Here is an 18,210-nt window from a genome sequence, read left to right on the forward strand (position 1 = left end):
AACGGCTATGTTTCAGTTTTGATGTAAACAAGATCTTCTCCACATTAATGTTCTCTTTTTCTGCAATATTTTGAAAGAACACTGCAATTGCATCTCGTGCGTCACTGATAAAGGCCAAGGCCCGCCTGCAGGGAATTTTTGAGACCGCCCATACAACAGTGCATGCACAAGGTGAATGATGAGCTCGTCCACCTTTTGAAAGCTGTGTGGACGTTGCTGGGTGCAAGATGGAACAGAACACGGGATATAAAGTATACCCAGGCGGGGCCTTAAAGCATCTTCCTTAATGAAGACCTAAACTTCGAATGCGACTTTTTTCTACGTTAGACTGAAAAATGAGGCCCATTGTCTTTACTCTCTTTCTTCTCTGTTTGACTTTGTGAAATGATTCATAATGAATTGTATATGTTCCATTTGCACTCATAATGTGTTTTTTTTTTTTTTTTTTGCCCTGCAGGAGACCCAGATGAGGAATTGAAGTGGATGCTAAAGGGGATGACTATTTTGTGAGAAGGCAAGGAAGCGTTGAATCCGTAAACCCTGTGCTGCCTCCCTTCTTTGTTTGTTGAGTTTGTTTAAAAGCAACCAATTGAAAACTTGTGAGGGCCAGCGCAGATATGTGGCCTCAGCAGGGGCCGCAATGCTTTGTAAGCCCAAGGACTGCAGTTCTCCTTGGGCTTCTGACTGTCTGCATCTCCCCTCACCTTTCTGAAGGATCCTCAGAGCCATTTAGGTCCTTCTCACCTTCTGAATGGGGTCTAACGCATTTAGCCATCCATAACAAGACAGGGGATGTGTATGTTGGTGCGGTAAACTGGATCTACAAGCTTTCTAGTAACTTGACCAAGTTGAGGAGTCATATGACGGGTCCCGTAGTGGACAACGAGAAATGCTATCCACCTCCAAGTGTACAGTTATGCCCCCATGACCTTTCCCCAAATAGTAATGTGAACAAGCTGCTACTAATAGACTATTCCCAAAACCGACTCATTGCTTGTGGAAGCACCTTGCAAGGCATCTGTCAGTTTCTGCGCCTGGATGATCTTTTCAAGCTTGGTGAGCCACACCAACGTAAGGAACACTACCTCTCCAGCGTCATTGAGTCGGGAACCATGTCTGGGTTCATCATCTCTGAGGGTCAAATCAGCAAGCTATTTATTGGAACTCCCATTGATGGTAAATCAGAATACTTCCCAACTCTTTCGAGCCGTAAGTTGATGGCCAATGTGGAGGATGCTGGCATGTTCAGCTTTGCCTACCAGGATGAGTTTGTCTCATCCCAGCTGAAGATCCACTCGGATACGCTGTCCATATTCCCGACGTTCGACATCTACTACATATACAGCTTTAGCAGTGAACAGTTTGTCTACTTCTTGACCTTGCAGCTGGATACCCAACTTACTTCTCCTGATGCCAGTGAGGAACCGTTTTTTACCTCGAAGATCGTACGACTTTGTATCGATGATCCCGAGTTCTACTCCTACGTAGAGTTCCCAATCGGATGCACCAAAGACGGCGTAGAGTATCGACTGATCCAGGATGCCTACTTGGCCAAACCCGGAAAGCAACTTGCAAACTCTTTAGGAGTGTCCGAGCAAGAGGACATATTGTTTACAGTCTTCTCTCAAGGCCAGAAGAACCGGGCCAAACCCCCAAAAGAGTCAGCACTCTGCCTGTTCACGCTGACGAAAATAAAAGAGAAGATTAAGGAAAGAATTCAGTCGTGCTATAGAGGAGAGGGCAAGCTGTCTTTGCCCTGGCTGCTCAACAAGGAGCTACCATGCATCAACTCGGTAAGTCCACTCTCTGATAGCAGGCCATTAAGACACACTGCATGGCTACAACGATTGATTTCTTGGGTTGGAAGAATGGGTGTGCTTAAGTAATGTCCCCTGCCAGAGTTCAACATAGAGTTCAAATAGCAGAAGATGGGCACAGAACAATAAAAAACTCAGACCTTTACAGTTTTTAGCTGTATATTATATTATAAAGAATTTAACTGCTGATATCTTTTTTAAATAATTTTTAATCTAATTTCTTGGTAAGTAACACAGTACTGTAAAATAAAATAAAATAAGTTTCATGTAACCTAAAATGTGCAAATCAAATATAAAATATAGCTGCAAGCAAAGATGGCAGCCCGGTTATAATTATAATTAACATTATAATTATTGTTCATATAAATTAATATAATTAATGACATTTATTAATGTGATTCTCTCTCTCAATCTGTCCCCTCTCTCTCTCTCTCTCCCACACACACACACACAAAGAACAATACATGGACACATTTTTATACACTTTTTAATAAAGTTTTAGTTTTTAACATTAAAAGTAAATACATCGAGTTTGGACATGAACATGAATATTTTAAATGATAGGATTAATAAATGATCTGAAAAATAGATTGTTCATTAGTTCATGTTAGTTAATGCCTTAACTAATGTAAACCAAAGAGAGCTTATTTTAAATTGATGCCAACACCTTTCATGATCATGATTTTTGAAAAAAAAATGTTATGGTCTGAAATAATTTTATAAATCTATAGTACCAGTAAAATTCATATTAACTTTTTAAAATAAATATTTGTCTATAGATTTTTATAAATTATTTAAATGCTCTATAAGCATTTATACAATAATTATTTAATTATGAAAAATGAATTTGGGTGGTCATCCTTGCTATTACAGTCTTCCACTTTTCACTAGGTTTCTGATAGTTTTAATTTTCAAATGGCCCCTGAGAATGTTTAATTTTGTGAAATTATTTGGCTAGACCAGAAAGTTTGACTACCATTGGTCTGAATTTATCAGACTGTGTTTAAAAAGTGCAGTCCACGTGTTTACATATGTTTATTACAGTGACTTTGAATTACTTAAAGTAGAGTGGTAAAGCAACAGATTTGTTTATACATATTTCTGCAATCTACTTTAGTTTTTGTGATTTGCTACTGACTTTTATATTAATGTTTACACCAGGCTTATTTGTCAGTGCTTTTTCATAATTATTACATGCTTAAAAGGTTGGAATTTCAACAAATACATCAATATACTACTGTGTTTGTAGTTTATTAAAAATGTAATTCCTATCAATTCATGCATCACTGTCATGAACAAGACTCCAGTGGTTCTTCCCGCTTACCACCAGAGGGATCTCTTGCCTGAGTAGTGATCTTCATTCTGGACTAGACACATACACACATGCCCACATAGGTGACTTTATAAGCAACTCCCAGTTCCTTCCTCGTTACGAAGTTTTGTATTGCCCCGGTGTACACTTCTGAGCATTTTCTATTGTGTTTGCTGGTGTTTGACTTTGCCTGTTTACCACATTTTGGAATAAAGCTGCAGATGGATTCTCACTCTGTTGATGCTTCGTTACAGAAGACTTCAACAATCCAGCAGCTCTGGCTCAACTTTCCACAGAAGTTTCAGCTCAGGCAAATCAATTTGCTGCTCATCAGCAGCAGCTAACTCGACTAACAGTGCTTTCGGAGGAGCTAGTGAGTGCACTTCTGAGTATTTATCTGTCAACTTCGCAGTTGACGCTTAGCCAGCCAAGCGTGAACACATCACCTTCTCTCATTCCTTCGATGAATCCTCGCCTGGCTCTCCCCGATAAATTCAATGGAAACCCCATGAAGTGCAAGGGATTTCAACCACAATGCTCTCTGTTCGTTAACCAGCAGCCAGCGATTTATACCAGGGAAATCAGTAAAATTTCATTCATATGCTCTTTACTGACCTATAAAGCTTTGGATTGGGCCACGGCAGTTGTAAAGGAGGATGGATCAACTTTCCCCTTATTCAGCACTTTCCTCCAATGTTTCTGGGAAATATTCAACCATCCTGAGGGAGGTAGAAGTGCGGATGAACAGTTACTTGCTTTATGTCAGGGCAGAAACACCGCAGTTGGGTATGCCTTATCACTTTGCACTCTCGCCGCTCAAATGGATTGGGTTGAGAGTAGTTGTTTTTGGCAGCCTGTTTTAATTTTAGTTTTAGTCTAATCTTTTTGTCATTTAGTCTTTGACCGGCCATCTGTCCTTTTCTCTGTGTCTATGCTGATTTATACCCGATGCGTCTCCAAGTTCCCGAGTGGGTCTTGAGGAAGTGTGACCTGATGGAGCCCCAGAAGTTAGACACAGGAAACAAAAATACTGTAAAATAATAATTATAATAACGTGACTTAAGACAAAAACTTAAAAAAAAAAAAAAAAAAGTTTTTTGGACTCAACTCTTAAAGGCAAATCCTTAGCTGAGAGCCAGACCCTTTGTCCAATTCTGAAGTATGGGGTCACCCTTCTTCTCCTGTCAGCATATTTCTTGTAGCGAGTTGAAGCACTTTTCAAGGCCAAGTGAGCCATTTTCCATGTCTTTCTGCACCGTTCAACAAACGTTTTAGCATTAGGGACTCCAACCTTTATTTCTTGACTGAAGAACAATGGTGTCTCAAATCCAAATTGACACTTGAATGGGGATAATCCAGTGGAGGAGCTGCGTAAGGTGTTGTGTGCCAGCTCTACCCATACCAGGAACCGACTCCAAGAGGATAGCTGATGGGATGTGAAGCAGTGAAGGTATTTCTCCAACTCCTGATTCACCCATTCTGTTTGGCCATTTGACTGAGGGTGGAAACCTGAAGAGAGACTGACAGAAGAGCCAAATAGAGACCAGAATGCCTTCCAATAACGAGACATGTCCACAGGAATTCCATGGATCCTTACAACATTTTGATGAACAATGTCAGCAGTTTCTTTAGCAGAAGGAAGTTTAGGTAACGGAATAAAATGTGCAGCTTTAGAGAAGCGGTCCACCACCACCAGTACAATAGTGTTACCTTCAAATACTGGCAAACCCGTGATAAAATCCATGTATACATGAGACCAGGGACGCTGAGGGATTGGCAATTGGTGCAGAAAACCGTCAGGGCGCTGATTAGAAGACTTCTGTTGAGCACAGACTGGGCAGGCTTGTACAAAAGATCGGACCTCTCTTGACAACTCTGGCCACCAAACCGTCATTGAAAAAAATCCAATGTCCTCTCTACTTCTGGATGTCCAGCAAGGGAGGAGGCATGACCCCACTGAAGGACCTCAGATCTTGCTTCCTTGGAAACAAACAAGCATCCTGCTGAAACCTCATCAGGAATTTGCACGCCATGTAGCGCCTCACGTACAGTATCTTCGATGGACCGGAAGAAAGGTGCCAGAATGCAGTCTCTGGGAATGATGAATTCTGGGAAACGGTCTTTCTGGGAGCAATCATACTACCATGATAAGGCAGCAGCCTTTACATTCTTTGATCCAAGTCTGTAAGAGATCACAAAATTGAAATGGGTAAAAAAGAGGGCCTACCTAGCCTGACGAGGGTTAAGGCGCTTAGCCTACTGTAGATAGGACAGGTTCTTGTGGTCTGTCCACACAATGAAACCCCTCTAGCCAGTGGCGCCACTCTTCTAGTGCTAGCTTCACAGCTAGGAGTTCTCGGTTACCCACATCGTAATTTCTTTCTGCTGAAGACAGGCTTCTGGAAAAGAAAGAACATGGATGAACTTTGTTATCTGTAACAGATCTCTGAGAGAGCACTGCTCCTACTCCCACTTCAGACACATCCACTTCAACAATAAAAGGTAATTCAGGGTCTGGGTGTACCAAGACTGAGGCAGAAGAAAACTGTTTCTTTAACCTTTCAAAAGACTTCAGAGCTTCAGCAGTCCAGTGAATACGAGTGGGTTAACCCTTTGTAAGAGCAGAAATGGGTGCTGCGATTGTGCTGAAGTTACGAATAAACCTTCTGTAGAAATTGGCAAAGCCAAGAAATCTCTGTACCTGCTTCAGTGTTTTGGGCTGGGGCCAGTCTGTGATGGCAGATACCTTCTTTAATTCCATCTGGATGCCTTCTTGAAAGACAACATAGCCTAGGAATGAGACTTGAGACACATGAAACTCTCACTTTTCAAGCTTTACAAAAAGAAGATTCTCAAGTAGCTTCTTCTGAACCTGTTGGACAAGGTGAATATGTTCCTGTAGAGAGTTTGAGAAGATTAATATGTCATCTAGATAGACAAACACAAAATGATTCAACATCTCCCACAGGACATCATTAATGAAGGCTTGAAACACAGCTGGGGCATTAGCTAATCCAAAGGGCATGACTTGGTATTCCCAGTGGCCAGTTGGAGTACTGAAGGCTGTTTTCCATTCGTCACCCTTCCTAATACGTACCAAGTTGTATGCACTCCGCAGATCTAATTTTTTTTTTTAAATCTTAGCTTTCTGAAGCAGTTCAAAAGCAATTGACATGAGTTGGAGAGGGTAACGATTCTTAATAGTTATTTTATTGAGCCCACGGTGGTCTATGCAAAGCTTAAGGCTACCATCTTTCTTAGGGACAAAAAAGAAACCAGCAACTGGCTGGTGATGTTGATGGGCGAATTAAACCAGTCCTTAAAGCATCCTGAATATATTCATTCATGGACTTAGTTTCTGGAGCAGAGAGGGAATATAGATGACCTCTAGGAGGGAGTGTGCCAGGGAGAAGGTCAAAAGCACAATCATATGGTCTGTGAGGTGATAGTTTGATAGCGCATTGTTTGCTAAACACTTTTCAATAGCTGCCAGAATTTCTTTATTTCCAGCCACAAAGGAAGCAGGAGAAGTGCAGGAGTCCTTACATGCTGAACCCCAGTCAAGAAGAGTTCCCGAGGTCCAGGAAAATTGAGGGTTGTGAAGCCGCAACCAAGGGTAACGAAGGATAAGGGGTTCTCTGGAAGACTCAATCAGATGAAATGAGATTGTTTCATGATGGTTAGCTTCAATGGTTAAACACAGAGGAACTGTTCTTAATCTGATAATTCCAGACCCAATAGGTCTGCCATCCAGGGCTTCAACTTTCCAGGATACAGGACAAGACTCATAGGGGATACACATCTTCTTTGCCAGTTCAATGTCCAAAAAATTGTCAGCTGCACCAGAATCCACAAATGCCTTAAATTATATTATCTTCTCTTTTGCATCCCCCCCAAGTAAGGGTAGCTGACAACAGTAAACGGGAGTGAGGAATGTTAAACTGGACAGTTCCACTCACTAAGGACCCCACACACCCTAGCGAGCCTTGGCTTTTAACGCTAATTCAGGGCAGGAAGAGCGCATGTGGCCAGAACCTCCACAGTAGAAACAACTCTCTCATGCATCTCTCTCTCTCTCTTTAGGTGATAGGTGAGTCCTGCCCAGCTGCATTGGTTCTTCCTCTGTCTATTGGTTAAGATGAACAATTTCTGGAACATTTGTAGGTGATAACATGGGCATGACTTTGGGAAAGCAACGTTCTCTTTTCCTCTCACGAATACGGTTATCAATGCGGATGGCCAAGGTTATGAGTTCCTCCAGACTTGAACCCCAGTCTCTACTGGCTAATTCATCCTTTACATCTTCAGAAAGGCCACAATAGAAGGTTGAGAGAAGAGCCTCTGAATCCCATTTACTCTCAGAAGCCAGAGTACTGAACTCAATGGCATATCCACAGATTGATGCCCCTGGCGTAGGTCAAGCAACTTTCTTGCTGCCTCACGGCCACTGACTCGATGGTCGAACACCTGTTGGAGAGTCTCTGTGAACACCTTTAGATCTGAGCAAATGGGGGACTGTTGTCTCCAAAGAGGTGAGGCCCAATCCAGGACACGATCACACAACAAGGATATTATATGTGCAATCTTAGCCTTCTCACAAGCAAAGGGTTGGAGTTCAAAAATCAGAGAGACTTGAGTCAGGAAACCCTTACAGGTACCGGGCTTCCCGTCATAGCACTGAGGGGCTGGGATCTTGGGTTCCTGGGAAATTGGTGCAGCTATTGGTGGGGGATCTGGGGCCGGTGCTGCCACAGGTTCTCAAGGCAAGTGGGCTTGTAGTTGTTGCAGCAGCTGTCAGCCTCAGTAACTGTGATTCATGTGTTCCAAGCAATACTCCCTGTTTGCTAAGGGCTCCATGAATCTGTTCAGCCTCTGCTGGGTCCATCATTTTGCTGGCTCAGTCTTGCTGTCACAACCAGGGCTAGAACCCAGGATGTGTTGCTGGTAGCCCAATGCTCTAGCCACTACACCACAGAGCAGTGTAGACCCAAATTGCAGAGAACCACACAAGGCTTCAATAAACATAAAAATTAACATCAGAAGCAGGGCTGAAGAAGGTAAAGATCCACAAGGCAAAAGGTAAAAAAAACATACAGCTTTCAAATAAGAAGGTCAGAGTTCTGAGTAAAAAGTCTCACAAAGAAATCCAAACATAGGCCAAAGAATCTGTCTGAACATTTAGACTTTTAAGAGGCACCGAAATGAGGCACCGAAATCTGTGTTCTGGTTCGTTCTTTACGTTTCCAGGGTTTCAAGAGGCAAGAGGCATTTATTTGTAATTTGCATAGTTAACACTGGGGAAAACTGGGCATTGAAATGCTTGGTAATAACACATACAGGCAATAACAATAAGACATACAGTGGCAATAACAAGACATAAGACATAGACGTACGTTGAGAGCACTGAGGTTCTTGAGTGAGAGTGCCCATAGACAGAAAGACATGGACAGAGCATTATATGCCCACAATCGGTTGTATTATAGTAACAGGTACAATAAAGGTAGTCAGTGTTAAGAGTTATAGTGTTCATAAGTAGTCCTGAGGTAATATTATGATTGCTGGGGTAGAACTGTGTCTAAAATGTCATTGTAGAGTGACGCAGAGCTACATGAAGGAAAATTAATGTGGCAGTGCAGATGCAATAAATAAACTTAAGAGCAGCACACATTCAGATGTATTCCTGAGTAGAGCAATGTCCAAGAAATCATTATAGAGTGTCACAGAGTAACATGAAGGAATATAATAAAGTGGCAGTGCAAGTACAATGAAAGTAAACATAAGAGCAGCATATATTCTGTTTTTAGATGGAGGACAACTGATTGTTCAAGGGTTAGTTCAGCCAAAAAGGAAAATTATGTAATTTATGACTCATCCTTATGTCGTTCCAAACCCGTAAGATCTTCAGAACACAGTTTAAGATATTTTAGATTTAGTCCGAGAGCCTTCTGTCCCTCCATTGAAGCTGTGTGTAGGGTATACTGTCCATGTCCAGAAAGGTAAGAAAAACATCATCAAAGTAGTCCATGTGACATCAGAGGGTCAGTTAGAATTTGTTGAAGCATCGAAAATACATTTTGGTCCAAAAATAGCAAAAACTACGACTTTATTCAGCATTGTCTTCTCTTATGGATGTGAGCGTGTTCACTGCAGTGTAGTAATATCGGGTTCACAAGTGAATCACTCAATGTAACCGGATCTTCTTGAAATGAAAAGGCAGCAGTTTGTGCTCTTAATTTGGCCTGCACCTCACCGTTGACCCATGGTTTCTACTTTGGAAATGATTTAACATTAATGGATGGGATGATGTCCTCTGTGCATTTGTTAATGTAGCCTATCACAGAGTCTTTGTATTCCTCTATGTTGTCTCCTGCTGCATCTTGGAACATCTGCCAGTCTGTGGATTCAAAGCAGTCCTGCAGTGTGGAGATGGCCTCTTCACTCCTTTGTAAACTGTTTTAGAAACCAGTTTTTCCTGTTTGAGGCATTGTCTGTAGGCTGGTAACAGCATTATGCTAATGTAGTCACCTTTGCCGAATGCTGGACGGGGGAGGGGTTTGTAATTGTCCTTTAGTGTTGAATAGCAGTGATCTAATGTCTGATCCCCTCGTGTGGGGAAATTTATGTGCTGGTATATTTTAGGAAGAACTTTCCTCATATACCCTGTTAAAATCTCCAACAACGATGAAAACAGAGTCAGGATGAGGAATTTCTAATCCATTTATGGTGCTGTACAGTTCGTCCAATGCTTTAGTTTTGTCCATGTGAGGCGGGATGTAGACCACTGTAAGAATGATTGAATTAAAGTCCCGCGGGAGGTAGAAGGGGCACACTTTAATGGAGAGCAGTTCGATGTCAGGGGAGCAGTGTGTAGATAAAACTGTAACATCAGTGCCCCAGTCAGTGTTAATCATAAAGCACACGCCTCCACCTCTGCTCTTACCGGAGTTTAGCGATCTATCATGACGAAAAATGGAGAATCCAGGCGGACTCTCTTGGGTTTCGGTACCCAACCCTAGTGACGATGTAGTTACACTCAGGTGCTGCTCACACACAGCTTACGCACAGCTAACGCTTGCAGTGTGAAACAGGAAACAGGTGTAGGTTACTTTTTGGCGGGTGTGCTTATGCTGCCGTGGTCTTGTTCATTTTGTAGGGCAAAATATCTCTCTCACACGGGAACCTTGAGTGGAGCGTGGCGGATGTTAAAAAGAAAACCGATTTTCATTCAAACAAATCGATGCAAACTACACATTTGAGTTAATCAATAAAAATCTATTTATCGCCCAGCCCTAGTTGATCTTTAAATAGAGCAGCTACACCTCCACTTCTCCTAACAGTCCTGCAGACACACATGAATAGGGCCACATGATTAATCGTATTTTAATCTTGATAACGATATCCACCTTTCTCGAATAATTAAAAATTATCTTTATGAACCACAGAATTACTTGTTATAAAGATTTAAATGCAAAAGAAAAGGCAGAAGAGCTGACTGTTTCTGTCGGTGGTAAGTTTTAATTTAAAAGGTTTGTGATAACTTAAGTAGTTTAAATGTTTTGCTTTAGCAAATTATAAATCGGTTGTAAATTAGCTCAAAAGGGAAAATGTATATAATTTATGATTTAATTACAATCGTTTATATGAGATGCCAGTATTAACTGTAGCAGAATTAAATTGCCATCATCCAATCTGTTCGTCCAGTGACCATTTTGCATAATATCATATAAACTCTAAGAAAGGATATTTTCTAGGCCACAGAAATTACATTCATACAGTGTTAATGCATTAGGGCATGTTACGAGGATCAAAATCGTAATCAATTTGTGTTATGTCTCTGATGAAATTGTTTTTACTAGGGGTTAAAGGAGGTAACATTAAGTTGCATATTAAAGAAATGAGGCAGGGAAAGAGGTGGCAATGGAATACATGACACAACTGCACTACAAGAAATATTTATTTCCCTCAAGGAACAACAAGTTAAACAGACAAGACAAAAGGAGAGAAGGGAAGTTAAAGTGGCGCTTAAATCATAAAATTAAATATAAGCCCCACTAACTAACTAACTTCCCAAACCCCTAAACTAATAAAGAAAGAAAAGAAAAGTCTTCAACACAAAAGCGTCATAAACTACACTAATTGCACTAAAGCCAGAACATACAAAAACAAGTGCACACAACTAAACTAGTGTTTCTAATACATCCAAAATCACTACGTGCAGATATGTAGGTCCACGTGACTTACTAAACTCTTCCACTCCTTCCTTGTCTTCCAAACCATCAACAAGCTGACAACACATCAGATCAGAAAGCAGCAAAACAACAAACTCACACAATAGTCTCAGCAGAAAATTTCCTTCCCACTTTTCTTCTTCTTCTTCTTTCGTTTTATTGGCAACCGCACTTAACAGTGCATTATTGCCATCATCCAGTAGCTTAGATCAGAAACATTCCTATCTCTTAACATTTCTAAGCAACCCCCCCCCCCAAAAAAAATAAAAAAAAATAAAAGTAAATAAAACCCACTGGCGCTGCGTGTTCAGCTCCTCCAGCTTCCACCCCACTTCCCTTTAACTCCCACTTCCCATCCGCAACCTTATTTACCTCCAGATTTACTTACACTGTCTCACACTATACTTCATCCGCATCTTCTACCTCTCTCTATAATCCTATATACATATTAATCCTACAATCTATTCATTAAACCAGTATTATTCAAAAACTGAAACAACACATTAACCATACTATTTCCTATATCCAAGTCTAATATATTCTTTAATGTTAACTCTTTCCCTTCATTCTTCCATAATTCTTCTCTTAGCACTTCTCTTTCTTCATCATAACCATTACAATTAATAAACACATGTTCCACAGTTTCACTTTGTCCACATTTCTCACACAATCCCGTTGGATGCTTAGATATTAAATGTAATGTTTTATTCAAACCAGTATGTCCCACCCTTAGTCTTGTAATTATACTTTCCTCCCTTCTATTTCTCCCTCTTTTCCTACCTTTTCCCACTTTCTTTTGTATTGCATATAAATGTCTACCTTTACTCTCATTATCCCAATATTGTTGCCACTTTTTAATCATTTCCTCCTTTATTACTGATTTGATTTCTTTTAAACTATGTGATAACTCAATTTCTACCCTATCTTCATCTACTACTTGTTTGGCTAATTTATCTGCTTCCTCATTGCCTTTAATTCCCACATGAGCTGGGACCCACATAAACTGTACTTCTATTTTAATTTGTTTCAACTCAAAGAGATTTTGAAGAATTTCCATGATTAAATCTGGCCTTGATTCAGATTTTTGATTATAGATACTAACTATTGCTGAATAAGAATCTGAACATATGACTGCATTTTTTATTTTCCTTTCCTTAATTATTTGTACTCCTAGCAAAATAGCCATCAACTCACCTGTATATATTGACAACTGGTCACTAATTCTAGCTTTTTTCTTCACCATTAACTTTGGCACATTGACTGCCACTCCTACTCTCCTTCCTTTTTTGGAAGCATCTGTGTAAATCTGTATACTATCTCCATATGTTATTCTTAAATACTCATTTGCTCTCATTACTTCCATCCCATTATTTCCTTCACTCTGTCTTATCTCCAGTAATGTTAAATCTACTACTGGCTGAGGAATAATCCATATAGGAGTATTCGGATATATTACTCTTGGTACACATCTATAATTATTTATCCCCATCTCCTTAATATCTTCTTCTACCACCCACCTTCCCACTCTTTCACAGATGTCCTCCTTTTAAACCTCTTGGATGGGAGCATGATTGGCAAAGGAAACGATGTTAATGATGATTGACAGCAAAGATATCCAATAGAATCCAAGGAAGGTGGTACCTGAGAGCATGAGAGTGAAAATGGAGAAAAGAGAAAAAAAAAAATACAGCACAAAAGATCGCAGACCATAACACTCCCCCACTTAAGAGTAAACCTTTTGTAAAAAGTTTAAACTCTAGAAAGAGTGTCGAGAGTGTGGCGAACACATTATCAGCCCCCTTCTTATGTCTTATCTCAATATTATAACTCTGGAGCAACAAAGACCAACGAGTCAATCTTTGATTATGATTGTACATTTTAGAAAGAAACACTAGTGGACTATGATCGGAATACACAACAGCTGGAAGTATGCTAGAACCAACGTAAACTTCAAAATGTTGTAGAGCAAGTATTAAAGCTAGAGTTTCTTTCTCGACCGTAGAATAGTTTAACTGGTTTTTAAATGCAAAAGAAAAGACAGAAGAGCTGACTGTTTCTGTCAGTGGTAAGTTTTAATTTAAAAGGTTTGTGATAACTTAAGAAAAGTAGTTTAAATGTTTTGCTTTAGCAAATTATAAATCGGTTGTAAATTAGCTCAAAAGGGAAAATGTATATAATTTAATTATGATTTAATTACAATTGTTTATATGAGATGCCAGTATTAACTGTAGCAGAATTAAATTGCCATCATCCAATCTGTTCGTCCAGTGAACATTTAGCATAATTTCATATAAACTCTAAGAAAGGATATTTTCTAGGCCACAGAAAATACTTTCATACAGTGTTAATGCATTAGGGCATGTTACGAGGATCAAAATCGTAATCAATTTGCAAAGCAGAATCAGAAACTCATGTAATTTGTGCACAAGAGTTTGATTAACTAAACACTAACACAAACTAGCCTAACATACCAACAACCAAACAATCACTCATACAGGGGAAAAGGGCAAATGAGATTTATAACGGGGGCCGTTTATACCAGGGTCTATAGCTTATACTAAACCTCTGTTTCTTCTGTTTTTAATTTTAAATTTGGCATAACAATTTTTTTTGACAGCCCTAGAAAATATACTTCTGTAGAAGCCAAAACAGGGATATGATCAGAAAAGTCTTAAGTCTGTAAGTTTTACAGTGTAATTTATAAAGTAGCCATGTAAAATCATCCGTTATCTGAGTTAATGTGAGACTCTTATTGGGCGATTAAAAATAAAATATCGCTGTTAATATATTCTAAAAGTTGGGTTTGAAGCTGGGTCTATACTACGAAAGCTATGATGACTTTCACTTTTATATTTTAGCATGGATGTATACCTAGCCGAATTGCACTGTAGGGGGCGAGAACGAGTCTTCACGCCTGTGTCTATGCCTACTGTGAAATTACCACATTGAATGAAGAAGCTTCCCGATGGAAACCTCGACAGGACTTACATCTGTTTCACACATACTCCGTCTGCAGTGTGTATGTAGTCCGTTTACGTTACATATGTGGTGCAGAAGCAGCACGGGACACAGGACGCGTTTGCAGTCCACTAATGTTATTGATCTGTGCCTGTTAAGGTCCACAGACACAACATTTGTTCATTATTTTATATTTCAAATCATGTAAAAAAAAAAATCCTTTTCAGCATTGTGACTCTTATATATTAATTCATTGTGAAATTATTGCATTTCCATGTCAATGCATGTTCATTTTTACCGCAAACAATGCGCTGTCACTTTAATTCATCACGTGCAGCACAGCAAAAATAGACTCGTTAAGTAAACGATCGCTGTACTGCTGCAGACGCACCGCTCCTGGAACACACTGATGGACCGCAATCGCTTGAACGCTGGAATCAATGCTGGTCAATGCTCTTGCTGTTGCTCTCCTATACTGGAGACGCAAGCAGAAAAAGAAGACATGTGTGGGTGAAATACTACCTGGCAGAGATGAACCAATACGGGGAGTTTCATTCGTTCTAATCTCTCTGCCATTTTAGTTCTACCCACTTCTGATGCTTTTCGATGCTTTTCAGCAGTGTAGTATGACGTCCACTGGGGGCATATTGCGTATTACGGAGCTGATTTCAACTGCCAGTGTGAAGGCGGTGTTAACATGGGTGTGTAAAAAAAAATACGCAACGCAGGTGTAAGGTTGTTTGCACTTTCTGCAATGTGGAATTAGTTTACTGTAGGAGTTCTTCCAGTCTCAAGTACCACCTAAACGCAAAGCATCCCTTAGCTAATGCGGAAGATGCCGGGCCAAGCACTGATGTAGCGCAGTACATCTACAAGTACATCTTATTGAACATAATTTATTTTCATCACCAATTATCACATGTATGTATGTTGTGTGTATGGAGGTTGATGGCTAATTTCGCTGGTACTTGTGACTAGTGACAGTAAAGGGCTACTATTACTAATACAGTAGAACAGCTTTCTCAAGCAGTTTGTAGTGAATTTTGGAAACAGGAGATGGTCTAAAGCGCCACCTGGCTTGATAAAGCCGTTCTCAAATACTTCCTTTTAGTCATTATTTGGTAGCACACATATTCTGAATGCCTTCGGCAAAATTCAGATGAGCCATCTAAATCTAGATTAATTCCAAGATTACAGTGAGATTAATTTAGATAAAAAAAAAATCTATCTATGTCCAGCACTAATTATTTTACAGATCTCCTTGATACATTTCTGGACCTTGATCATGTAAGGACCCTTGCTGTCTATGAAGTGTCTGAGAGCTTTCAGATTACATCACAATTATCTTAATTTGTGTTCCAAAGATGAATGGAGTCCTTATGGGTTTGGAATGACGTGATTTACATTTTTTTGGTGTACTAACCCTTTAAATGATTCAGTTCCTTGATTTGTTTTATGGGATGAGTAATTCATTAATTCCAAACACAATACTTGACTAATGTGACCTTCTAAAAAATAATTGAAAATGCCAGAAATAGTGAAAAAAAAGACTATGCATACATGTACACTTGTTCAAATGTTTTGGCTCAATACCTTTTTTTTGTTCAGGATGGGGTTAAGTTGATCAAAAGTGACAGTAAAGATATTTTAATGTCACAGAAGTTCCATATTACAAATAAATGCTATTCTTTATTCATAAGTGAATCCCGAAAAATAAAGTGCATCACTGTTTCTACAAAAATATTTGGCAGCACAATTTTCAACATTTATAATAATCAAAAATGTTTCTTGAGCAGCAAATCAGTATATTAGAATGATTTCTGAAGATCATGTGACACTGAAGACTGGAGTAATGATGCTGCTTTGATCATAGCAAAACATTTTAACAGATTTTCACAATAGAAAACATTTTAAATGGTAATATTTCAAAATATAACTAATGATGAAAAAAATGTATTGTGAGCGAAAGAGATTTCTTTCAAAAACTTTTTAAAAATCATACCTACCTCTAACATTTAAACATTAGTGTAAATATCATCTAACAGACACTTTTAAATGTATTTTCTGTTTGGAAACAGTAAATTAGTTTAAGTATTGTAAATATGTATTAGCCTTTCCCCAATCTCTAACTTTCATGTACTTATGTCCCCTTTCCAGGGTTTCCTGCAATACAGTGACCTTGCATTTCCATTGTATGTCATCCATTTGATAAATAACCTTACTGCTGTGTGTGTGTGTGTGTGTGTGTGTGTGTGTGTGTGTTACGACCTCTGGCTCAAGGGAAGCAACAAAAGACAAGGGACACACGCAAACCAAATATTTAACTCAAGAAAATGTTTATTTCCCACTAAATTAAAGTAATATTAAATAATAAAGTGAAAACAATTAAATAAAATCACAATGTATCTGTATTCATCAGCAATGTCAGTGTGTAAAGCAGAGTGCATGGTTGGAAGTGTAATACAATGTTGAGGCATAAAATGCAGAACAAATCAAACAAAACAGAGTCAAAACCAAACAAGATCACAGTTCCGTTATCCCCAAAGTTCCTCTTTGGCTCAAGTGGAGAGGTCTTTTTAAAAGGAGCGCCTGAAGCACTGGTCACAGGTGTCTCCAATAGACTGCCGATTTGTGGGAACAAGTACCAAGCTACAATATCCAAGACCAACAGCAGAGGTCTTCACAATGTCTGTGTGTGTTTGTGTATGACGTCCACTAATATTGTTTTTAGGAAAACTCGCCCTAACAGTCTTTCTTACCCGCCCATTGACCTTTAGGTGGAGTCCCTTTCTCTTACCCTCCCTCCGTTTGTCTCTTCCAGCCTCTCCGGATCGATGATAACTTCTGCGGGAAGGTGCTTAACCAGCCTCTAGGGGGCACCAGCACTATTGAGGGCATCCCGCTCTTCATAGACAAAGACGACGGAATGACTTCGGTAGCTGCTTACGATTACCGCGGAAACACTGTGGTTTTTGCAGGAACACGCAACGGCCGAATGAAAAAGGTAAGAGTCGTAGAGTTTCACATCTTGTGGTTTTTTGATACTCTGTGTTCATTATTGGTATGTTCTGGGTTTTTATTTTAGATAATCTATTTGTTTGGTTGACTCGGCACATTGCGGAAATCAAGAAAATGGTAGTTTGGAGAGGTTTATTATGCAATCTTGGTGTTTTGTGTTAATTTTTTCAATTAAGTTCAAGTTTATTTGTATAGCGCTTTTTACTATACAAATCATTGCAAAGCTACTTGCAATGGCAACAGAAAAATTAAGTTTCTGCAATATTTCGTTGTAGCTTATCATTGGTGACTGTCACCGTGACTGTACGTAAAAATCAATTAAAGACACAATCAAACAAACGATGAACACTATTAACAGCGATTTTTATTTGATGCAGTCAAACTTATAGCAAAAATGTGTTAGTTCTGTATGTTGTTTCAGGGTTAGCATCATCTGAGGTCCTCTGAGGGGTTGTCATCATCTCTTCTCAGGTGTTCTGGATCCAGACTGAAGCTTGTGTAATTCCTGTCTGTGGCAAAACAGAGAAACAAATAGCGACAACCAAGTAAATGTATATGTTTAACACAAGCTAAAAAATAATAATGCGAATTTAATAAAATATAACTGCAGTCCAAACCTATGAGATGCATTATTTGAATGCTTGAAAGCATTACAATAATCTAACCTTGAGGTCATAAACTCATGGATTAGCATTTCTGCATTTGACATTGAGAGCAAAGGTTGTAATTTACAGTAGATATATTTTTGAGATGGAAAAATTCAGTTTTACAAATGCTAGAAACATTACTTTCTAAGGAAAGATTGCGATCAAATAGCACACATAGGTTTCTAACTGATGACGAAGAATTGACAGAGCAGCCATCAAGTCTTAGACAG

General features: G+C 39.4%; 1 protein-coding gene across 1 annotated transcript; it reads left to right on the plus strand.

The window, feature by feature from the left end:
* Nucleotides 1-606: 606 nt before the first annotated feature.
* Nucleotides 607-17,421, plus strand: LOC113105140 (plexin-A1-like). Its single transcript, XM_026266295.1, has 3 exons — nucleotides 607-1,793; nucleotides 17,137-17,319; nucleotides 17,401-17,421. The coding sequence occupies exons 1-3, from the start codon at nucleotides 618-620 to the stop codon at nucleotides 17,419-17,421; spliced, it is 1,380 nt and encodes a 459-aa protein (XP_026122080.1). The 5' UTR covers nucleotides 607-617.
* Nucleotides 17,422-18,210: the final 789 nt, after the last annotated feature.

The sequence above is a fragment of the Carassius auratus genome, chromosome 6 (genome assembly GCF_003368295.1).
Source record: "Carassius auratus strain Wakin chromosome 6, ASM336829v1, whole genome shotgun sequence".
Lineage (NCBI taxonomy): Eukaryota > Metazoa > Chordata > Actinopteri > Cypriniformes > Cyprinidae > Carassius > Carassius auratus.

Bases quoted from the DNA above. Each gene is read 5' to 3' on its own strand.
- LOC113105140 (XM_026266295.1), top strand. From the start codon at position 618: ATGTGGCCTCAGCAGGGGCCGCAATGCTTTGTAAGCCCAAGGACTGCA. The intron at 1,794-17,136 runs GTAAGTCCACTC...TGTCTCTTCCAG, and splicing joins AGCTACCATGCATCAACTCG to CCTCTCCGGATCGATGATAA. The intron at 17,320-17,400 runs GTAAGAGTCGTA...TTTTTATTTTAG, and splicing joins GCAACGGCCGAATGAAAAAG to ATAATCTATTTGTTTGGTTG.